The 25,710-nt window shown below is 32.6% G+C and overlaps 1 protein-coding gene and 1 pseudogene across 1 annotated transcript; one reads left to right on the top strand and one right to left on the bottom strand.

Annotated features, from left to right (window-relative positions):
* The first annotated feature begins 3,681 nt into the window (after window positions 1-3,681).
* LOC117704312 (olfactory receptor 5T18-like) lies at window positions 3,682-8,714 on the top strand (annotated as a pseudogene).
* Window positions 8,715-19,503: 10,789 nt separating this feature from the next.
* LOC117704252 (olfactory receptor 5T3-like) lies at window positions 19,504-24,461 on the bottom strand. The gene is made up of 2 exons (XM_076929018.1): window positions 24,412-24,461; window positions 19,504-21,069 (listed from the first exon to the last, which is right to left on the bottom strand). The coding sequence occupies exon 2, from the start codon at window positions 20,988-20,990 to the stop codon at window positions 20,049-20,051; it is 942 nt and encodes a 313-aa protein (XP_076785133.1). The 5' UTR covers window positions 20,991-21,069; window positions 24,412-24,461; the 3' UTR covers window positions 19,504-20,048.
* Window positions 24,462-25,710: the final 1,249 nt, after the last annotated feature.

Genomic DNA, 25,710 nt, shown 5'->3' with positions numbered 1-25,710 from the left:
GGATGTTTGGAGCCAACCATCATACTGCGATCAGGGACTCTGGTGGGAGTGCTGGAGGAAGAACTAGAAGAGCTGAGGGGGATTGCAATCCCATAGGAAGAACAACATCATCTGGTCAGACCACCCAGTGCTCACAGGGACTAAACCACCAATCAAGGAGTGTGCCTGGAGGGATTGATGGCTCCAGAGACATAGGCAGCAGAGAATGACCTTATCTGATATTAATGGGAGAAAAAGTCCTTGGTCCTGTGGAGGTTTGATGACCCAAGATAGGGGGATGCTGGAGGGGTAAGGCAGGAGAGGCTGGGTGAGTAAGGGAGTACCCTCAAAGAGGCAAAGGGGAGGGAGGAGACAGAGGTTGTGGGTTAAGTGGCCTGTGGAAGGGTAACTGGGAAGCGGTATATTATTTGAGACATCAAAGAATGGAAAGATTAATAAAAAATAATTGGTAAAAAAGAGATAGAGCATATTAAAATTTAATGGAGGCATTCCCATACTCACTTGAATCATTAAGATACAAATTCATGAACATGTTGACATTTCAAAAAGAAATTTGGGGCAATATATACATTTAAATTTTATATTATTAGTGATTTTTGTACACTTAATTGACAATTATTTTATTTCTATGAGGCCATTTCAAATCTTGGGACTACCATGCAGTAATCTACAGAATTATAAAACTTTCTTTAAAATACTGTAGGAAAATGTAGATGTCTAAAGAAATAAAAAACATAGAATATCAGATATTATGTAGAAGACACATGTCTGATAAAGGACTGCCATTAAAACATCCAATAAATCTTGAATAGCAGCAAAAAAATAAACAACAAAGCTAACTGAAAGCTAAGTGAAAAATCTATATAGAAAACCCATTTCTAGGAAAAAGAACAAATGAGCTTATGTAAGCATGATCCAATAGTTCATTAAGGGATTGAAAATGTAGACAGAGAGACCCTTCCATACACCAAGAGGCACCAAATCTCAAAGATGTAAGAAAAATTAATTCAAGACAGGAGAAAAGGATATAATACAACCATTTAGGAGGGCACAACAGATATTCTTAAACTATGTTATTTCTTAGACTATTTTTATTATGGCTCATAATATTCAAGACATTTCTTTGAATGTTTGATTTTAGATGATAACTCATTGGATTCCTATAATTCTTTCTAAAGATCTAATTTGGAGATGTTTAGGACAAAATTTTTATGCACATTAATTTATACATTAAATATTATCCCATGACATTCTAAGATGCTCTTGAAAATCTCTCTATCTATAAATGTCATAAAACAAGCAATATCAATGGAAGATTTAAAGTGCACCAAAATAATATCTTCTGTTTCATGTTCAATGTAAAATGCATCTATCATAATATCAAATACTTACTTTATGTGAATAAATTCCTTATCATTTTGGAGCAGTCATGAACAGGAATTTTTTCTTGATCTCTATTTGATGATTTGGCACTGATAATACAGCTAAGTTATTGATTTGTGTTGAATTTTTTGTATTTTGTAACTTTGCTGAAATCCTTTTATTGGATTGAGATTTTATGTCTTAAAATCTGCAAGATTCTGCCAACTGTGAAAAATGTTAATATTTTCTTGTCTCATTTGGTTTGCTTTCTTGCATTTTGTTTCATGACTACTGTATACAGCTTCTAGTATTATTTGGAATAAAATGGTGAAGGTGGGCATGAATTATCTCAAATGATACAAAGCTTTCAACAGTTCTTGCACTGGGTTAACTGTTACTAAGAAAACAGACATCCTTAGAATGACAAACATTATTTCTATATCACATTTGTGTTTTATTAAATGAATAAATGCTTCATTTATCAATTGTTTGTTGGCATCCATCGAGATTCACATGTGATTTTTGTCTTGTTATTTTTTTTGCTATGCTTTATTCAGTATGATTATTGATTAACTTATACTGAATCATCCTAGGATGATTTGAGTTTGGTCATGGTACATAATCATTTAGCTGTATTTTCTTATTGGGTTTGTTATCATTTTATGATTTTTTTTCCAGTTTTTTCTTTTTATCACTGTTTTAAAACAATATAGGGAGTTTATTAATAAAGAATACCATTTTACCAGATCTGACTCAGTTCCATTAAATTTTATACTAATTTTTAATTCCTGTTTTTCATTTTAACTAGTAGAATAGTTAGTTCTTTATATGTATAACATTCTTTGCTCATGTGTTATCTTTGCTGTGTACTCATCCTTAAATAAAGATTCTTATTTATTATTCTCAGTTTTATGTACTGACCTGTTGTTAAGCATTGGCTCAAGACTGATCTCTTTGTAGAGACATTCTATTCAGTCTATCAATAAAATGTTCAAACCTGTGACAGTATTACATATTTTAATTTTCTCATATTTTTTCTTTATGTCATTTATGGTGCTTTGTACTTCAGGTTTATTGAGATTTGATTTTGAGTCATGATATTTACCTGAAGAGTTAATAATTACACTATCTCAAGATTGTACAAGATTTTGAGCTTGGTGTTCCAATATAGCCTAGACTATCCTCAAGAATGAAGTCTTAATGACTTAGCATTACAATTGCTTAGATTGCAAACAGAAATACCTAGCATAACAAGCTGTATTAGATTTCTAACTACTCATCTATAAAATGAGAACCTTATATTCTCTACCTGTTCAATTTCAATATAAAATTTTGTTAAAACAGCATCTAGAATATTAATTAAGAGGGAGAAATTCTTCATGCCATTATATTAATCAACATCAAATTTCTATATTACATATCTGCACATGCATTTGTTTGGTCATGTATGTTTTCTTATATGTCCCAGTGTTATGTCTGTTTATTGCATTTGTTTGTGAATATGATATATTACATAATATGTGATTTTATTTATGAAAATTGAGGATAGTCATAATTAATAGAATTATATGACTAACAAAGTCTGAGTTTTATATTTTTGCCTTTTTAAATTTTGTAGTTTTGTAGATATTTATTGTAATAATTCTTTGAAAATCTAATATTTATAATTGCTTAAGTCAAAGAGTTTAGGTTATAATTTTAATTGAGCAAAAGCATGACATTTTCAAAAGCTCAGAACCCATTCATCAGATACTCAAAACTGGATACTTTTCACATTGTTATACCGTTATTATAATTACCAATTAATTGAAACATTTAACTTCTTTTATTATCAGAGAGAGAAAATCAAGTCAGGAAAGTGACATTTATAACAAAATTTCATACCTATGTCATAATATTTACCATCTCTGATTTTTTGCTTACCAATAATCAAACAATTTAAAAAAGAGTTTCTATGTTAGAATACAAAATTAGAAACTAGAAAACTTAATTCATTTCATGAATACTGATCTGGAATGTGTTTTCTAAGATACTAATTCTTTTATGATGAAGTACTTCATTATGATGCTATTCTGAAACAGTTGTTAATTGGTGTATATTCCCCTTGGGTGATCTCTTGGGAATTCATCAAAATTTGGTTGAGTAGATATAAATGTTCTACATTTACTATATTGCTTAAATGAATAAACATGAATTTGTTGGCTTTATAGGTAAGATAATTTTACTTAACTGCAGAACATTTTACAATGATTACAAATTGGACCATAAATTTTTGTACCTCCATTTTGTTAATCATATATAGTGTGAAAACTTGTAATAACTGATTATTGCTTAGATGAATAAAATGTATTTATCAATTCCTGATTTATATCGAATTTCATCAAAATGTTAAAAAGAAACTTTTCCTTGAAAAGATAAAAGTAAGTATTTACTTATGCATTTGAATATTTATAAGTGTTCCAATTTAGTAGTATGTATTTTTATTCTCCCAAAGAAAAACAAACATTTCAAGAATTAACAATACTAATCATAATAGATAGAAAGGTACATTCAATCCATATCCTGTCAAGGGGACTAGTACTTTAATAGAATAAAGCATCACTAGTCTTATTATATAGAATTGACTTTTGTTTCAATTTATTGCTGATATTATTTTGCTTACTACTTATTGCTGATTATTATTCCCAATAGCATAGTTTTACAATTTTATTATTAAGAACAAATTGAACTCACTCTAATGTAGCAAACTGAGTTGTTGTAATCTGTATCTGAGTATGGTGGAAATAGAAAATCAATAAATCACAGATTCTCAATCTAGAAATAATGTGAAAATATAATTCAATAAAATACACTATTCAAAAATTTCAGATTTAATCCTGATAAAGTCATATTGGAACATATATTAACAATCAAAAATATTTTGTATAGCTGAAGAATAAAATATTTGGTCACATATTTTATATAATATAATTTAAATTCTTATTTTTTGCAATCTAATATAGGATACATTCTAAATTAGCATATACTACTATAAAAAATCAGTCCATATTTGTCTTGATTTATTGCTTTATGTTGTATGTTACAGGACCTTCTTTGAATATGTACTCCCACATGTAGTCACTCTACTTGACCATCAACCAACACATATCATACTTATTCAAATATATATATATATATATATATATATATATATATATATATATCTGTATATTAGAGAGAAACAATTTTTCAAAAAAAATCCTCACATCTAATGTTACAAATGGCTTGTGTTCATGAATTAAAAAGAACATACATTTTAAATTTCCATGTTTTATATTCAATTCTCAAGATAGATATCTCATTGAAGTTATCTAAAGTATTACATACAGCCTGATAGTTTCCTCTGATTCCTGGTCATTTGAATTCAGAGAATTTTTCTCTGATTTCTTTTAAAAGGATATTTATACATTATCTAGTCAATCTTATCTAGTTTACAATTTTTTGTAAAGTCACTGCAAATATATCCTTCATTTTGAATTTTATATGTATGCTAATCTATAATTTATCCAGACTCTGTAAATCTCTACACCTATTCTTTCTTAGAAATATACTATTGATATTCTTTATAGATTTCCAAATAAAATTTTATGTAATTGTTTCTTGATGGGTTATTTTTGTATTTTTTCAATATTTTTTCTTGATATTGTCTTGTTACTTTATTATTTTCTAGGCAGAAACACCCCTACCAAACACACACAAACACACACAAACACACACACACACACACACACACACACACACAATTTAAATCCATGTTCTGCATGTGAGAATAAATGATTGCACTTTTGTAAATTCTGCTTCATTTTTCTAAAGAAATCATCCACAGCTTTATCTATTTCTTCCACATTATTTCACTTTTAGTTATGCACAGTACAATTTTAACTTTATTTTCACATCATGATGAGTATCTAGGCTGCTTCCACTTCTTAGTTTTGTGAATAAGTTAGTAAAAAACATTGATTTGCAATTATCTCTGTATTAGAACTTGCAGAATTTGAGACAGATGTAGAGAAGTAGAAGAACATTGATGTCCAAATTCAATTTGTTGTATAAAATATCATACAGTTTTCCAATGTAGTCAAAGTGTTTTCATACCAACTGGACAATTGAAGTATTCCTCTTTTTCCAGTATCTACTGTCATTTTTTTCTAATGGCTAGATATTTGATTGTGTTAAGAAAGAATCCCTAAGCTCTTTTATTTTTCAGTTTTGTTAAAAATGTTGAATGTATTTTCAACTATTTTGATAATTCTTCTTCCTTCCTTCCTTCCTTCCTTTCTTTTTTATTTTTTTGAGAATTATCTATTCAGTTCTTTGGCCCACATGTATGGAAGGATTGATTCATTGGAATTTCATTCTAGTATATATTAAAATCTCTTGTATGATAAATATTAAACAAAATAAGTTTTGAGGGGCCATAGATGGTTTTCATTATACTGACTATCTTCTTTGTTGGACATACTAATTAATCTCTTTTAATTTTTATTGTCAGTTTGAAGGATTATATTCTGTGCTATGAGTCCTTTTCAGAATGTACTTCCCTGTATGTAGAGATGTTTCTCTTGTTTTTTTCCTCAAGCATTTTCAGTAAGGCAATCCTAAGTATAATTGATATACTTAGAATTAGTTTGGATCATAGTTAGAGATTGGTGTCTGACTTCATTCTTATACTCATCATCAATATTTTCCTATTACCACCCATTGAAGAAGATTTACAAATTTTTTTATGAAGTCTTGATAAAAAGGTTACAATGTTACATCTCTAAATGCTTATTTCTATGTCTCTTTTTATCCAAGGGTATACATATGAGTTTTGTACTGTTAGACACTGGCTTTGATCTTAAGGTTTTGTGCTACATTAGGAAGTGAGATAGCTTTATTATTTTCTGGAAGACAATTTTGTATTTTTCAGAGAGTTACCTTTGTTCTCAATTTAATTCAGTATTGTTTTATTATAATCTTTGGAGAATTGAAATTTTCATGTTGATTACATTGGACCAATGGAAAATTTTATGTAGTATATCCATTTCCACAATATTAAATACCATTACCTCTATTTCATTGTATTTCAGTGGCATATATAATTACACTATGTACATATGTGATACAGCTATTTTCTCCTAGACCACTAATGATGTGTATTAATTAGCCTATATTTATTGACATGTATACTATCTGTTGTTATTATAGTACTATGGACAATAGCCTGAGTATGTTCAACATTGTTGCATGAGATTCCAACATGAAGAACATCACAGAAGCTACTTCATTTGTTCTCAAAGGACTCACAGACAACAATGAACTTCAGATCATTCTCTTTTTCCTATTCTTAGCAATTTACCTTTTTACTCTGATAGGAAATATAGGACTTATTATTTTAGTTGTTGGAGATCCCCAACTCCATAACCCTATGTACTGTTTCCTCAGTGCATTGTCTTTTGTAGATGCTAGCTATTCTTCAGATATCACCCCAAATATGTTAGTAGGTTTTATGTCTAAGACCAAAACCATTTCATTTTATGGTTGTGCAACACAAATGTTCTTTGCTATTACATTTGGAACCACAGAATGCTTTATTTTGGCAGCAATGGCATATGATCGATATGTAGCCATTCATGACCCACTTCTGTATGCAGTGAGCATGTCTCCTCGAGTCTATGTACCACTTATCATTGCTTCTTATGCTGGTGGAATTGTGCATGCTATTATCCACACAGTGGCCACTTTCAGCTTGTCTTTCTGTCAGTCCATGAAATCAAACATATACTCTGTGATATACGTCCTCTACTTGCTATTTCATGCTCTGAAACTTATGTAAATGAGCTATTGCTCTTCTTCTTTATAAGTTTCGTTGAGCTAGTCACCATCCTGATCATTTTGTTTTCCTATGCTTTTATCATTTTGTCAATTCTGAGGATGAATTCAGATGAAGGGAGGAAAAAAGTCTTCTCTACATGTGGAGCTCACCTCACTGCTGTTTCCATTTTTTATGGCACAATCCTCTTCATGTATGTAAGACCTAGTTCCAACTATTCCCTGGAGCATGACATGATACTATCTACATTTTACACCATTGGGATTCCCATGCTCAACCCCATCATCTACAGTCTGAGAAACAAAGATGTACAAGAGGCAATGAAAAGAGTTTTTAGAAAAAATTTAATATTAAACATTGTATTAAAAAGTTAAATATTGTTTTGTGTTTCTTATATCATAAGGTCTTTAAAAATGTTTTCATATATTTTATACTGCATTTTTATCAGTCTTTATTTCTTTCACAGAAAAAATTGTTGTCATTTGTTCTTTCTTATAACTGATTAGCTGGCCTGTAATATACAAGATAATTCTCATGTTTCCACCCTCATCTCAATACAGAAGCACTGTGATATCAGATGCATCTGATCATCTGTGGCTTTTTGTGTGTTTTAGAGATTCACAACTCACATTTCCTAGCATGCCTAGCAGGCACTTTACATACTGAGATGTCTACCAGCATTTCAGTGTTTAAATTTTGAAGAACATGAAATTCCATTCATTTTTATTGTAAGGTATCAGTATTTGAATAATGCAGTTCTTATATGTTCATTTTTAAAATAAATACTGATTACATTAAAGCATGATATTTACATATCTAAATATATGGAATGAAGGGGAATGGAAGATATGGAATCTCTTTGTTTTTTAAATATCTGTGCTTATAGATATTTCAGACACAATCAGTTACTCATATGCTGAAGTGATTATAGTAGCTTGGTAGGACTATTATAATAATGCAGTAAACAGGACCTGGTTTATGCAAAACATTAATTTTTACATGTTTAGATGTTAGATATCTAAAACCAAGAAATGTGCAGTAATAAATTATTCTTAGGCTTTTTTAGTGGATTGCGGATGTTTATATTTTCTTACTATCTTCCTTGTAGTTTTTTCCTACATATATCTTTTTTGATAATCTGTCATTATAAAAATAGTAAGTATATTGGATTAACACCCATCAAAAGACTTTATTATAACTACCTATATTTTAAAGACCATATCTCTAATTCAGCCACATTCTGAAGCAGTAGGTGTTTATTTTTAATTTGAGTTCTATGTATATGTGTGTGTATGTGGAAACATTTGTAAATATATGATATATATTCATATGATCATTGTTTTAAAAACAAATTATCTTCTCTCTCTACTAGAAACATTATTTTAAGTTCTCAGTTTTGTAATTCTATGCAACTTCATATTTGTACTTGACTAGCTTGGTGAAATGCCACCTAATCAATATGTGAAGAACACATGTATAAAACTTTTATAATGTCTCAGTCTCTGACTTCATTTTCTTTTGCATTCCTTGATCCCTTTCAGCACACAAGAAAATATACCTAGAGCATTACACATGGCAGTCACCACTGGCTTTGCTGCAAAAATTGCACCCAAAGTCTCCAGTGAAATATTTATTATATGTCTCTAGACATTTAATAATGACCTATGGTTCAATCAATACAGATGATCAGATGATGTTTCTCTTGTTCTTAATCTAAGTAATGAATTTGGGTATTTTTGTTGTTGTTACTTTATGAGGAAAATAATTATTATTCTTCAATTCCTCAAGAAAAGAAAACCAGACATCAATATATGCCAGGGTTATATAAAAACTCAAGAGCAATGAAAATGATGCACGTTTGTCTAAATACATGGTAGATCTTCCATTCCCCTGCATAACCCTCTTCCCTCTTCTATATACTGTCCATTGCCTGGACTATGTTTATGATATAGTTCAGTGAAGCTTTGGAAATAGTTTCATTCTTTATTGCCCACATCCAAAGATGAAAGTACAGAAATTATTATTCAACTTTTGTCATCATAATTATCTTTGACAAAAGTCTTTCAGTCATCATAGGAGAAACAGGTATGGGATTTAAAGCTGGTGAATAAGAAATTAATAAGAGGTATACATAATTAAATTGACATTTAAAAGCCTGATATCAAACAATTTTCCAACCTTATTAGGATAAACTGCTGGTTAAAGTAGTGTTTATCTTTGATGTTAAATATCCATATGAAACTATTTCCCCAAACAGGAGTAGATGGGGAGAAATAAATAAGAAGAGCAAGTTTAGATATAAAAGATGTTTGTATTACTTGTTTGTATAGTAGTAAAAGGTGGAAACATATGAAAGAGTTTGAAAGTTTAGCATGCTTAGTTTGGACATTAAGCTGTACTGAGGTCAAGCTGTTAGTATTAAGAGAGTAAGGCCCAGGATGGCAGAGGAAAGTATTGAAGAAGGAATCTGGAGTTCAGGAGGGACAAGATCTCAGGGACCCAGAACTGCCTATTAGGAACCTGCTAGACTTAGCACACTTCCTACAGAGAGGAGGCAAAGAAAATGTGTGAAGGAGAGGAATGGTTATCTTAGTAACTAGAGGGTCACCTACCTGGTGGGGCCACAGAGGTTACTAGCAGGGAGGTGCCCATGTAGTTTGAACCCTGGGAAGTATATGTGGCTCCAAATAAAGACAAATGACTAGAGAAGGTGGCATGAAGAGGTAACTGAAGACAGACTCTAGAATTTAAAATCAAACATGGTGGGTGACCAAAGCAAACAGAAACAAAGAATCCATTCATAATTTAGGAGAGTCAAATCAAGAGCTTAAGTCAGATTGAAAGAAAGATTAAGAGTGCCAGAATCTCTTTGCCTATGAAAGGCTAGTTTGTCCTGTTGATTAGTGGTTTGGACTTGGAAGGCACTTTGAAGCTTATGAAAAGACTTAGCAATTGATGCAAGAAGGGGTTTATGGGAAGAGACAAGAAATACCTCATATAGAGGACAAACAAGAATATAGAAGGAAGGAAAACCCAGGATAAGAAAGCAGACATCTGCCTAGACAGAGTAATCAGCCCTTAATAATTCTGCATCACTAAGGTCTGTCAGATGATTCTGGGCCAGAAGGCTGAAGGTATGATGCTCCAACGTTCAGTAGTATAGGGGCTTTCCAGGTGTTCAGAGGTCTCTATAAATTGGCTAAGTCTTAGAAGCTATGTTTAGTGTTTCCCATAATTTCAGTTAACTCAGTCATTCTAGATTTCTGAGGAGGTTGAAAACCTACAGTCTCATAGCCAATCCTGGCTATTTACTTTGAGAGAAAAGATTTGAGTGGATGGTTTTCAGCTGACATTCATTCTAAAGCCAAGAAAAAAGCCAGGTTCAAAACTAAGTGTTTTAGCAAGGAGAGATGACAGAGGTTCTGGTTAGTCAACAAAATGATGGACTGGATATTAGGACTATCTTGTACCTCACTGGCACAAATTGGCATAATTATGCTCTAATTATATTTTGAGAGAAAAGTTTTATTTTAACAAGAAGGGTGATATGTAAGAGGAACTAAGGTGGGAGGAGTAATGAGAGGAAGAGAAGGAGTAAGGAGAGGAGGAGAAAAGGAAAGGAGAAGCTAGGTGATGAGAGAGAGAAAGAGAGAGAAACAGGGGGGAGACAGGGAGGCAGTTGTTCATGTGTCTCCACCAGTCAAAGGTAGTTGATATATCTAGGTTGGGTATTGGGTTACATTTCTGATTGAGCATTACCAAACTTATAAAGCCTTTGATTAACATTTAAAAAATGTGTAAAAGCAAAAAGGAAAAGTGGGGCATGGGATAGGGGTTTTCTAGGGAGGGGAAATGGGGAAGGGGATGGCATCTGAAATGTAAATAAAATATAAAAAAATAAAGTAAAATACTGTAACCACAAGTGAAAACCAAGAAAAAAAAAAAAAACCAAAAACAAACAAACAAAAAAAAAGCAGACATTCCTAGGAAGGACATAATTTTGTCCTTGGTGGGAACTGTGAATGGCTCAATTGTTTTCTATTTAGCCTTGTGTGTTGGAGTAACAGCCAGTTTTAGATAAGTAACTGGAGTGATAGACAGCTTGACATTAGAGTATGAAACTACACTCCTACCCAGATAGGAATTTTAATGGAGTAGAGGTGTCAGAATGGCTCATTTGTAGGAACATACTACAGAGGTAAAGATAGTTATATAATTTATAATTTATTTGTTTAGTCACTTTACATTATAATCTCTGCTCTCCCACACCCTTCTCTACTCAGTGCCACTGTTGAATGTACCTCACCCTAAACTCATCCTCTTCTCTCAGAGAAGTGAAAAAGCCCGTATTATACAATCCCACTCTGGAATATCCAGTTTTATTAGGCTTAATTGAATCCTCTTTAACTCTGGCCAAACTATGAAGTACACTTAAGGAAAAGGATCCAATGGTAAACAATAAAGTCATAGCCAGCCTCTGCTTCAATTTTTAGGGGACTCACACGAAGATTAAGCTTCACATTTGCTACAAATCTGTAGGGGTCCTAGGTACAGCCACTGCATGCTCTATTGTTGTTTGATCAGTCTCTGTTAGTCCAAGATGGCCCATTTCATAATCTTAGACTCAAGAAATAAACAAAGAGAATAAGTTAGAGGCCAAAGTCTGTGAAAATAACTATGGGCTCTCCCAGAATATCTGGCATAGGATGATCCAGGTAAATTGAGTACCAAGGTGGCTGTCCAGGTCAGTACAAGCAAAGGCAAAGATATTTTATAACTGTTGATTAAGAGGAATGGGAGAAAATGCACTCTTGAGGTCTAGGACAGAGAAATGAGAAGATTCTGAGTGGATGGTAGAAGAGAAAATATAGGGGTTTGAGAAGAACCACTGTAGTTGATAATTTGAAGATTTCGAACCAAGTAAGAGGTACATTGAGTTTTGTTTTGGTGAGATTTGTTTGTTTGTTTGTTTGGGTTTTGTTTGTTTGTTTGTTTGTTTGTTTAACTGTGAGTATGAGATGGCTAAAAAGGCAAATAAAGTCATTTGGCATGAAAGGCCTTCTCTTAAGAGGTCATAAATAAGTCTTAAGTCTCCTTATGACTTTAAAGAGAGAGTTAGTATTGAGCTTTGTTGCTGTAATTGGTAGGGTTTTATAAATGGATTACAAGAAAGGGATGATGTTTGGTTATAGAGGCATTTAAGGACTCACTTGAAGACCCAGTTTAAATTTCACTTGAGATCCCAGTAAAGCAAAAGTTCTGCCAGGTTATGTGGTTTGTAAGAGGAGAAGAATAGCTCCCACTATGGTTAAGAGATCACTTACCACCAAAAGAAAGGGACAGGTTGGTAACATTAGGAAGAACTGGCTGGGTAAGGTGTATACCCCCCCCCTTCCTGCAATTGAATCTATTGGTGGGGTTTCCTGAGGTTGGTAAGGTTATATCCCCACCTTAACAATAGGGGGAATAAAAGGAGATGTGGGTCCCCAAAACTCTATCAGGACTGAGTATTCCGAGCCCCCCGTGTCCCCTTCGCCCGCGGAAAAAGACATGTGAGGCAGTGTTCGGGTGGTTACTACAACGAGGCTTTACTTCTTGTATAAGCAGAAGCGGAAAGACCCAAAGCCCGGGAAAGGCACTGCTATATGTACCCTAGAGTGGCGTGTTTACTTCTGATTGGCTGTTCACTCATCACCCCATATTACGCCCCGGGATGGGCAGTGACTTTGGCGCGCTTTTTGCCTTTTGCACCTGTGCAGTCAGTTGTTTACTAGTGGGAGGACAGGATGTCCGCACCATCTTGTAATGGCAAATGCTGACACGCTCACTGCGGCTCCCAACAACTGAGTAGTGGTCTTAGTTTACAAAAGGAAGGACATGGATCACCCCAATATCATGATTACTACCTGTGGCTCCTTGCTCCTTACTGGAGATGGCAGTGGTCAGTTCCAGAAAGGCTGAACCCACTCAGTCACCAGTGGTCAAACCTAAGAGGATGGCTGAAATGTGATCATGTCTAATATATCTGATTCTATGAAGGTTATGGGTGTGGCTAATAATCCAATTTCCCTTTTGATGACATCTTGGACACTGTTGGGTGTTGTTATGAGGGCTTTGGCATGCACAGGCTTGGCCTTCCTGAACAAATATAAAACAGGGACTCAAAGATCCTTGGGGCTTTTGGAAGTGACAGTTACTGTAGCCAGCTGAAAGTATTTAAGGAACACTGGACATTTTTTGTTTAGAAACTTTTTCATCTCTTAACATGGTATATCTTGAAGGCCATTGCAAAGACTTCTCACTATGGAGTCAGATATACCCTCTCTAGGTGTTTAAGTTTGGCTCTAGTGTCTGTGAAACTTTGAGCAAATAGGCAAAAGAGTAAAGTCATAAGAAGTTGTTTCTCATCTGGGGTCTCAGGATTAAGTTTGATACATTGTAAGAAAGATACTCTAAGGCAATCTAGTAATTGAGATAGTCTCTAATTTTGTTCTGGTGATTACTTGGAATTCTTTACTGAATGTGATGAAATGCTGCTTTAAAATTCTAATTTTAGTAAGTATTTTTAAATGATTTTTTATCTATTACTTTAATCTCAGGAAAAGAATTACCACATAAAATTTATTCCAATATAAAATATTCTGAAGACCTATTGTTACCATCCTTGGTTAGCTTGCACCATGTGGTCAACTTTAATCAATGTGACAGTGAAGTCACATAGCATCCAGCCTCTCCAACACTAGAAAAGTTTACTGACAGTCATGTAGCTGCCTCTGTCTCTGTCAGGGATTGCAACAAATATGGTAGCAAGACACAGGTTGCTTGTTTCCCAAAATGCTGATATATCACATGGTTTCTTTAAGATTACCTGAATATAGATTTTTTAACTATCAGCCCTGTGATATGAGTTTTAAGTTAAGTCTTTTATAATGGATTTTACAAATTGTTTAACTTACAAATCTTGAGGTATGCATAATAGTCTTATATGGGGACATTTGGTTCACTTATCTACAGGAATCAGGCCTTATTTAGTTGCCAAGTAAATAAATTTGGGACCTTTAACATTGGATGCCAATTGGTTAGGCTAGAGGTTTCATAAGATGAATCCCAATGGTATGGTTGTCACTGTTCCCATGGATGGGATTGGGGGAGGTTAAAACGATTTTGTCAGTCTATAATCAAGGACATTCTTTGAACTCAGGGAGGACCTGAAAAGGCCAGTGTTTAGTGAGTTGTTTCCACAGTCATTGGAGTCAGCACTAATGGCCTGAGGAGACTCAGAACCTGATACCAGGGTTTTCCAATTAGGCCTAAACTTGGTATAAGGCAATGATAAACTGAGCTCCAGATTGAGGTTCTATTAACGGCAACAGGAGTGGAAAAGAGTTATGTGGTGTTATAAAAACCATGAGGGGCATAGAAAACCTGTGAGATTGTAGGCAGCTTTGAGGGGTAGTAAAAGAAAAGTAAGGGCAAGGAAATGTTCCAATAAAACTCTCACTAGGTCAAAAGGACATCTCAGCGTTAATTTTAGATGGCAAACAAGGTACACTGAGACGGGAGGTAGCAATGTTTGAAGTGTCCAACTGTTTGAAGTGTCACCTAGTTGTTCTGGTAGCTACTTTTTAAAGTCCCCTAGATTCAGCCTCTGAATAAGTTAGAGCAATGCTCTCTTGTGCTGTTTCAATTATGTTTTGAGAATTAGCTCAAGGATTGTTACAAGAGTTTAATTGCCCTTGAACTAATTCACTAAGAATCAGATAGTTACTGCTACTTAGTTTGATTATCCCATAAAAAAATATGTTTTCTAATCCATCAACCCACAAATTTTAGCAGTGGTGGTGCATGCCTTTAATCAAAGAACTGTAAAGGTAGTAGCACATGAATCTCTGTATTTAAAGCCAGCCTGGTCAACAGAATGAGTTTCAGGGAAGCAGAAGCAACACAGAGAAACACTGTCCTTATATGCCCACTCCTACCTGCTGCACAATTTTAGTATGTTCAACAAGACATATATATGTTCACACTCTATCACCAAACCAAAGGTTCTTATCGAGATCTAGAAATCCCAGTTAGTTATATTAAGGGCTTTAAAGCTCATGGTCCACAGTTATGATCACTGCCTTTGTCTCCCATCCATAACTAGTAATGTTCAGGCAAATTTGTTGCCTCACATTAGTGAATATTGCAGACCTAGCATGAGGTAGCATTATTAAAGAACCTTCATTCTTTTATAACAATAGTTTCCCATGACATGAACACATCCACTATTAATAGCTATTGTTACAGAATGGAATGCCTGCATCACTCTCCCTTATAGTAGGCCTAATAGTAGAACAAATGAACAGCTATAGAGCTAAATATATTAAACAGAGTATCTACTGTGATAATGCTAAATTGATACCAAAAAGTAGAATAACTCCTAAGATTTGAGGACTATCCAGACATCAGTGTGATGCAGTAGCCTGGGCCCAGGAATGCCATAGCATGCTACTTCAATGCATAAGAGCTGATAATATATATATATATATTATATATATATATATATATATATATATATATATATATATATCTTAATTAGGATACTGTTGGATCGTCTGCTATATAATTTAACTAAACTTTTGAATTTATGTTGGAGAGAATAAAGATTATTTGAACCAATTTGAATAGATTAAATTTGGTTTTCATGTAGGAAGTTTATGAGTTTAAAATGAGATGGAATATTTTAATTTGAGCATGTGACCTATTAATACAAGTGTTCTGCTATGGGACTTAATTGAGATGTTATTTTTAAAAGAGAGTTTTAATAATATAAGGCTTTTAGAAGGGAATTTGTGAGATGATGGTAAGTTTTCTATCTGGATTTTCTATCTTTTACAATGTAAGAAATCCATGTATTATTTTTCTGTTGAGAATGTACTGAGATTAAAGAAAACGCTCTCAGTTATTGCAGAACTTTGTTGGGACCAACTATAGTACACACCTGAAGATAATGACTTCCACTCTCCAGAATCTTTCAGAAACCAGTAATTCAGTATTGAAGAGTATATAGTGAGTCCTACCTCAATTAAGTCAAATCAGAGAACAGTTAATTAAGTATACAACAGTCATACCACTATTGCATCAATGGGTACATCTTTCTTGCAAGGTTGGTATTGTAGTTTGTAGAATCAAAAGTTGTTTAAAAATGTTGATGCCTTTTCCCTCATCAGCCTCCAAAGACCATCTAGTACTGTTTAAACTAGTAGTTATCAAGAAATATCCAGAGTAGTTACAGCTTGATTTTTTAATACAGTGTAACTCTGACTTATGCTGCCTTTAGTAATAGGGTTTTATTATCTGTTTCTGGTGTACAGTATAAGAGGAATGATAAGAACTGTTAATTTTTTTTTGAAGCCTTTTGGGCTTCTATAACCAATCATTTCTATGGATGCATCTCACTCCTTACACTAGTAACTCATAGTTTCTAGGAATAGCGTTATTTAGCCAGCAGGATCTTTTTCTTTAATTCTTTTTTACATAGTTTATTTAATGTTAGCTTTACGTTTCTATACTGATTTTTAAATGCACAGCCCTCCATCCATGACTATTAATTTCTTTGTTCTGTCAAAATCTTTCTTGAACTTAATTGCACCTCCATTCTCTATATCCATTTCCCTTAAGAGATTCCTCCTCGCTGACCTTTTCCTAATTTTATAAATTTTAAGGCCTCCATGTTAAACATACATAACTAGGACCCACATGATAGAGAATGCATGATACATTGTCTTCTTGACTGAGTTAGGACCCACATGATAGAGAACACATGATACATTTGTCTTTCTTGAACTGAGTAAACTCACCCAGTGCAATTTTTTTTTTGCCAGCAAACCTTATTTAATAGTAGAAATGAATGAAGTCTCCCTGCATGATTGATCAAGTGAAACAAGGAACCACTGTTATCAAGATAATCATTTTCATAGATCTCAAAGTCACATTTCAAATTTTATTTTTAAAAAAAGAATACTATTGTGGTGTTTCTCTCTCTCCATCTCTCCCTTTCTTTCCTCCCTCTTTCTCACGGTATGTGTGTTTCTCTCTCTGTGTTGTCTCTCTGTCTCTCTCTGTCTCTCTGTCTGTCTCTCTCTCTCTCTCTTCTCTCTCTCTCTGCTCTCTCTCTCTCTCTCTCTCTCTAGTGTGTGTGTGTGTGTGTGTGTGTGTGTGTGTGTGTGTATGTGTATGTGTGTGTGTATTTCTGGGTGTTATATGTAGGAGTGGAACTTGTAACGAGTGGCCATGTAAAACATGAATTTGAAAGAAAGTGAAGAGGGATTGTGTGGGAGAAGTTGTTTGGAAGACAGAAAAGAAGGAGATCTAATTATATTACAATCTCAAAAAAAACAGAAGAAATAATTTGTAAACATTAGAAAAGTATAAGCCTATAAAAAACAATCAAATAAAAAGAATATTGTGGCCTTATGAGACAGATAGTTGATGATGTTCTTGATAGAGATAAGGGCCTGGTGCTGACCAATCTGAAGATAGCTCAGTGAGATCAATGGTAGAAGGAGAGAATGAACCCCTGTCCTTAAGCCATCCTCTGGCATCCACCATGTACCATGGCATTCAAGTGTGCATGTGCATGCACACACACACACACACACACACACACACACACACACACACTAACTCACACACACACATGCACACACATGTACACACACACACACACAGAGTGAATAAATGTAACAAATGATTTTTATATGCTTTGCCGTGAGTTTATCAAATTCCCTGGAACTTGAGTTACATACAATTGTGAGGTGTCATGTGGATGCTGAAAACTAAACCTCAGTACTTTGGAAGAACAGCCAGTGATCCATCTCTCCAGTCCAACAAATTCTTTTAAAAGTAAAACATTCTTTAATTATAATGATTTTGGTTAGATTTTTCTGATTATCAGAGAATAAAATAAACTTGGATGTAAATAAGTGTTTCCTTGGAAGATATGTTGATTTCTACATAAATTTCTACTAAAGAAGAAAAATATTAGGATAAAATTAAAGTAAATAAAAAATAAAGAAGTGGGTGGATATAATAATATAATATGTTTGTTTTCTTTTGTTTATTTTTTATTGGATATTTTATTTACATTTCAGATGCCTTTCCCTTTCCCCATTTCCCCTCCCTAGAAAACCCCTATCCCATGCTCCCTTTTCCTTTTTGCTTTTATACAATTTTTAAAATGTTAATCAAAGGCTTTATAAGTTTGGTATTGCTCAATCAGAAGTGTAACCCAATACCCAACTTAGATATATAAACTCTCTTTGACTGGTGAAGACACGTGAACATCTGCCTCCATGCCCCCTCCCCTTTCTCTCTCTCTCTCTCATCACCTAGCTTCTCTTTTCCTTCTTCTTCTCCTCTCCTTACTCCTTCTCTTCCTCTCGGTACTCCTTCCCCTTTGGCTCCTACAAATCACCCTTGCTGTTAAAATAAAACTTTTCTCTCTAAATACAATTAGAGCATAATTATGCCTATTTCTATCAGTGAGGTACGACTATCAGTGAGGTACGAGAGAATCCTAATATGCAGTCCATCATTTTGTTGACTAACCAGAACCTCAATCATCTCTTCTAACTAAAACACTTAGTTCTGAACCTGGCTTTTTTTCTTGGGTTTAGAAAGAATGTCAGTTGAAAACCATCCACTCAAATCTTTTCTCTTAAGGTAAATAGCCAGGATTGGCTATGAGACTGTAAGTTTTCAACTCCGTCAGGAATCCAGAATGGCTGAGTTAACTGAAATTATGGGAAGCACTAAGCATAGCTTCTAAAACTTAGCCAATTTATAGAGACCACTGAACACCTGGACAGTCCCGTTTTCATTCTTGTACTTTTTACAAGGATATAAAATTTTCCTGAATGACAATACATGATTGTATCTCATAGATAGACAAAAAGACAGTGAAAAACAAGTCTACCAACTGAGTGAGGATCAAGGATGACAGGGGTCCCAGACAGAAGTCTATTGTATCCACTCTCAGGGAAGCCCATATGTACACAGAAATAAATATACATATATGTATACATAATACACACATGCAAATACACACACAAACATATATGTGTACATATATGTATGTATATTTATATGTATATGTGTGTGTATGCTTCTGTGTGTGTATTTTATTTCTTACTTTTATATTTTATGTTGCTTTTATTCCATTTTAAGAGCACCAGTAACAAGAATCATCAACAAATATTATAACTGTATTGCAATAGGTTTATGATGGATCTAATCAATTCATGTGAGTGCCAAGAAAATAATTTTTTAATAGAAAAAAAGATGCAAAGATACATTCAAGGACACAAGTTGCATGTTTCAGCTTGAATGAATGTCATTCTGTGAAAATTTTCTGAGAAAAAAGTACTCTATGAGAATTTCTTCATAAGGAATCTTGAATGAAGATATGTTACATAATGCATGTTAGCAGTTTAGCACAAGTTACTTGACAATCATTTAATCAAAGGCTCTTGAGTCAACAGTCTCTACTTAATAGAAATAAATAAAAATCATATATTTATACCTAAGAACAACTTGACATAAAATAGTTATAAATTGGTTCAATGTAATTTGATATACAGGAGAAAATTTTTCATCATTTAAAAATGCTATATGAGAAATAAGATCGATGCTTTTAATATAATCATGAACATATAACACACTACAAATTAAAGCATGAAATGTTTGTAATTTGTAACAATGTATATTTCATGTAAATTGGAATTAACAACTTCATTTTGTTTTGTTACAACTGTACTTTGATTACAAATCACATTTTCTCCACAGTTTCTTAATTGCTACTTTTACAATCTTTGTTTCTCAAACTGTAGATGATAGGATTCAGCATGGGTATCACAATGGTGTAAAATATTGACACTACCATGTCATGATTTGAAGCATAGCTGGAACTAGGCCTCATATAGCTGAAAAGGATTGTACCATGGTAAATAGAAACTCCAGTGAGGTGAGCGCCACATGTAGAGAACACTTTCTTCCTTCCCTCAGCAGAATGCATGTTCAGAATGGCAAAGAGGATGAATCCATAGGAGACCAGAACAATCAAGATGGTGACAATTTCAATCAGTCCCACCAAGTACAAGAGTAGAAGTTCGTTTGTGTGTGTATCAGAACAAGAAAGAGCAAGCAATGCAGGGATGTCACAGAAGACATGCCTAATTTCATTGGATCCACAGAAGGACAGACGGAAAGTGGCCACCGTATGTATAGCACCATGCACAACCCCACCAGCATATGAAGCAATGATGAGTGGCAGGTATACTCTGGGTGACATGGTCACTGCATAGAGAAGTGGTTTGTAGATGGCAACATATCGATCATATGCCATTGCAGCCAGCAGAAAGCATTCCGTGGTTCCTAAAGTAACAAAGAGAAGCATTTGGGTTGCACATGCAAGGAATGAAATGGATTTATTTTCACTTAGAAAGTTGACCAACATTTTGGGTGTAACAACTGTAGAATAGCAGGCATCCAGGAAAGACAAAACACTTAGGAAATAATACATGGGGTTTTGTAGCTGACAATCTCCAATGACCAAAACAACCAGTCCCAAGTTTCCTATCAGAGTAAAGAGATAAATAGCAAGAAATAGTAAAAATAGGAAGACTTGGAGTTCAAAGTCATCTGTGAAGCCCAACAGTATAAACATGGTAGCTTCAGTCATGTTCTTTAACGGAATCTTGTGGACATTCACAGCTGAAGCGATCCTTTCCATTTGGCTTTGATTTATATATTTCCCAGGAAAGTTCCTATAGAGCTGTGTTTATATTTGATTCTTAGAGCAACCTGACCACCTAGGTAATGGGATAAACAATGATAAATAATATGATGAAAGTGGTGATATTTTACTATATGAGGTAAAATAAAAAAATAATTACACTTACTTATTGGATGTATTTATAAAGTTAAAAATCCAGCATCTAAAGTAGCCTTGTTATTTAAATAATTTTCCATCACTCTGTTCAAATTATACTTAAAAATTTATTTTCATTATTCTGCATTTTCTTTTAAAATATTTTAATGTATGTATGTATGTATGTATGTATGTATGTATGTGTAGATTGAATCATCTTCCCCTCTATCTTTCCTTCCTTAAATCTCTCCCATGTGCCACTACACAAACTCACAACTTGATAGCCTATTTTTCATTTATTATTGTTCTTACAAGTGTAATAATCCATACACAATTAGAAAAACACAACCTCTGGGGCCATTTTTTTGTTTATATATGTTTTCAGGGATAATCACTCTGCATGAGACAACCTTTAACAGTCATATCCCTGGGAGAAGCTAATTCTCCTTCTTCCCAGCAATGCATTAATTACCTAGGATCTGTTTAGGGTAAGGTTCCATGAAAATTTCCTCCCCCTTCCATTTTAGTATTTCCATTGATATTACCATAGTCCAGGATCTGTTTGTTCACCAATTTCTATTTTCAAAGACTCATGAATATAGGTGGAATTCACTTCACTTTCAAATTGTTATAGCAAAAAATACAAACTTGTATAGGAATTCTCCTTTAGCCATACATACATGAAACACTCTTTCTTAATATTTCAGAATTTTAACATGAAATCTATACTTCCACCACTGGTAAATTTTAATGTGAAAAATTATAGTTATTTTTTTTAAAAAAAGAAGATAGTTTTAAGTCACTTGTATCTCTACTGTAAATCTCAACAAAACACAATTCACTGAACCTTTTAAATACTCATGGGGTGATTTCTGCACAATGAATTTTGTTTTCTCCATGTCAGAGGCCAAAAGTTTACAAAATGCTAAAAGTTTGTACATATGAGCACAGGAGTCATTCAGTCATGTAAACATATGCATTAATGATATGAAGCATGGTAAAACTTGCTAAATTAAATTGATCATTAAAATCAATAAAAGAAAAAAATTGATTTAAAGGATTTTAAAACAAGAAGGAAATTATGTAATTACATTGTCCCAGAAGGTCTTCAAAGTCTATGTAAATTAGTATATAGATATGTTTGTAAATATGTGCCTACAGAACAAAAATATTTAACACTTAATAGATAATTATACAGTAAAATATAAAACCATAATCAAATTTAGTTTGTGTAAACATAAATAATTTAAATAGTAAAAATATATTGAAATATTTTAATATATGGTTTTATTCGATAATCATTTTAATAATTAGATTATAAAATAATCTTATCAATTAATTACACAAATCTGCAAAATATAAATTTATAGACTTAAAAATACATTTAATAATTTTCTGTTATCTCTCTTGCCTCACTTCTCATTACCTTTCAAAATTTGTAATGGAATATGTTCAGATATGTTTACTGAAGAGGGCAAGGACAAAAAAAATGTAATCAAATAAAAGTAAGCACAGTAAAAATAATTAATATGTAAATGGCATTTCATAATTATTTATAGTCTATTAATTAAACATAACAAAATTCATTTTGATAGCTATTTACCAGAGGGATGTCACACATCCTGCAATTCTATGATTTTATTTTCTACTCTATGATCTGAAATAAAGCAACTGTAAGGAGTAAGAATTGCACTCAGTCTAAATCCTGATGTTAGACTCTCTGAGATGCCTCATTGACAGACAGTGTGAGCTTAGAAAATTCTAATTAACTCACAGTTGACTCCTTGTACCACATAAACACAGATAACTAATGAGAATTTTATATATCTGTTAAGATATGTTTACCTGAATAAACATTTTAATAATTTGCAGGATATATATGTATAAACTATAAGTCTGAAATTTTATTCATATAACTGAATGTTAAATGCAAGTTAACTTACTGCTCAAATAATACATTAAACAATTATTGAAACACAAACAGGAAATGCACATATATCATAACATCTTCTTTTGAAGTTTAATAAAATGATTCTCTTCATTATTGTATAAGAAAAGAAGTCTATCTCTGTAACTATTTTTCTGGCCTTGGAATATGTTAGTATAATATATATTGGTTTACTTAAATTATCTTAATACTTTGGCAAATAAAACTTTTAGTAAATATTGTTTTGACATGGATTGGAAAAAAGAAGATGGTTTCTGAATTGATATAAATTTTATTTCTAATGAGCTTTTCTTATTCATTATATGGGTCACTGTTAGAACTTTAGACATGACAAAGAAAATACCAAAGTTTGCTATTTTTTTCAAGATTAAAGTTAAATAAATATTTCTCTTCAGTTACACTTAAAGATAGTAGAAATTTTGGATAATATTTTTACAAATATTCTAATTTTATTTAATATAAATTCAAACTCTATGCATGAGGTATTTGAACTATAATATTCTCAATCAAAAATGTAAGTTACAAATTAATTTCTCAATCCTCATAATCCAATCCATGGTAATAATATTGGAAATATTAAAATGAAGTTAAAAATTGTAGTAAAAGTATTTATATAAGGAGCAACAGTAATAAGTTATAAATAATGTGACCATTTATCTTGATATAATAGCTTGTTTCATAATAACTTGTGAAATAAATATTGTAATATTATGTTGTAAAAAATATGGTTAAAATAGGTGTACAATATGCCCTGCCAGATCATTATCTAATAGATAGGCAGCATTTAATATTTGAATTCTATGCCAGCCCACAGCATACATTATCCATGACTATACTATGTCTTTTTTGTCTACTGTCCATATCTGAAAATATAACTTCATGAAAATAATAGAAGATAAAATTTCTATTTGGCAATATTAAAGAAAAATACAGCATTTGAATAACCTATACAGTGAAAAAATAAATGGTTAAAATTACTTTAAATACATGATCAATAAAATGATTATAATAAGATTTTAATAACTATGTCAGAAATCAAATTTAAAGAAAATGGAACCAGAAAAAAATCTATCCATAAAAACTCACTGAAAGTTAACTTTCTACTCTAACTTCTGTCATCAAAAATGTTAAAACAAACTTGAGAGTTACTACCAAAATATGTGAATAATTATTCATCCTTTTTCATTTTCCTTCTTGTAACTTATTGCTTCAGTTTGCAACACAATTCTGTTTAGTAGGATGTTTCATATCATATTTAAGTATTTACACAAACGTGGAATTTATTGTATCTTTTAAAACAACTTATAAATAAAGAAAAACTCTACTGTTACTTACAAAAATGATCTGCTTGGTCAGTTAGGTAATGGTCGATTCATAATGCATGTGAACAAACCACATCCTCCAGCACTTAAAGGTCACAGTGAAGCCCCTGGGAGAATCCATGTTCTTCACTGAGACAGAAACTTCTCACAATTTTTTAAAGACATAACAAAGGAATGATCTTAAGAAAATAAACTAAGTCCTGACAATGACTACACTGAAGCAATTCTGTTTTGTTTAAACTATGTGTTATTTCACATAGGAAGTATATTCCACTCATAAAGTCATAGTTCCATCTCTAATTCTATTTATGTGATGTTGAATTCACAACCATGTGAAAAAATGCTATAAATCAGCTGGAATTCAGCATCTTTAAATATAGTTTACTTACTTGGTTTTAGAATATCCTGCTTCAATATGGTATGAGACTTAGATGTATGCACCTGAGAATAACAATAGAAGAGAGAAGATATTAAAATTAGAATCAGAAATGATGGCAGGAGAGATGAAAGAGATAGTATACAGGTATTGTTGTCCAGTGAAATACAAGAATATTAGTTCTGCTACAGAGTGAAATTTCAAGTATTTGAATTCATAGAGTTGGCAATTTTAGTCTCTCTCTGTCTCTCTCTGTCTCTGTCTCTCTCTCTCTGGTCTCTCTCTCTCTTTCTTTCTTTCTTTGGTTTATTTTTGTTTGTGTTGTTGTTATAATTGTTGTTTTGTTTGTTTTAATTTACATTCTATTCCCAACCATATCTACATATTGGTAAATATCTGGCAAAAGTAAAAATATCTATGCCTTTTCCAATTATTCGCATATTGTCCCCTAAAATATCATTAGATACTAGTCACTAAAATAGTATGTTTAATATTACCTAAATAGTAATCTCAAATTCATCTCTCAGATGCATGCAAATAAAAATAAATTGAAAAATCTAAAATTAAAATATGGTTTTTGTTTGATCAAACCAAAAATCAAAGCACATCAAATTTAATAATTTGAAAAAAAATGTCTTTTACTTAAACATAATAATTCTTCCTAGTTGATACATATTTTTATTGCATGGGAAATGATATATGAATATAAATTTTCAAAATGATGCTACATTTTCCTGCCTCCAACATTTCATTAGCATATTCCTTAACATGAACATGTATATACATGTATATACTCACATACACACACATATGCACAATACAAAGATATGTGGACACATACATCTTTTCTGATTTTTTTTTATTTAAAGAGGCTTGACTAGTGCAGTTTTTAATGTTCATGGCTTATGGCTTACTCTGACCTACCCTGTAATGATT

The sequence above is a fragment of the Arvicanthis niloticus genome, chromosome 2 (assembly GCF_011762505.2).
Source record: "Arvicanthis niloticus isolate mArvNil1 chromosome 2, mArvNil1.pat.X, whole genome shotgun sequence".
In the NCBI taxonomy this organism is placed as follows: Eukaryota; Metazoa; Chordata; class Mammalia; order Rodentia; family Muridae; genus Arvicanthis; species Arvicanthis niloticus.
The sequence above is the reverse complement of the archived record's forward strand: the minus strand, read 5'-3'. Positions and strand labels throughout refer to the sequence as shown.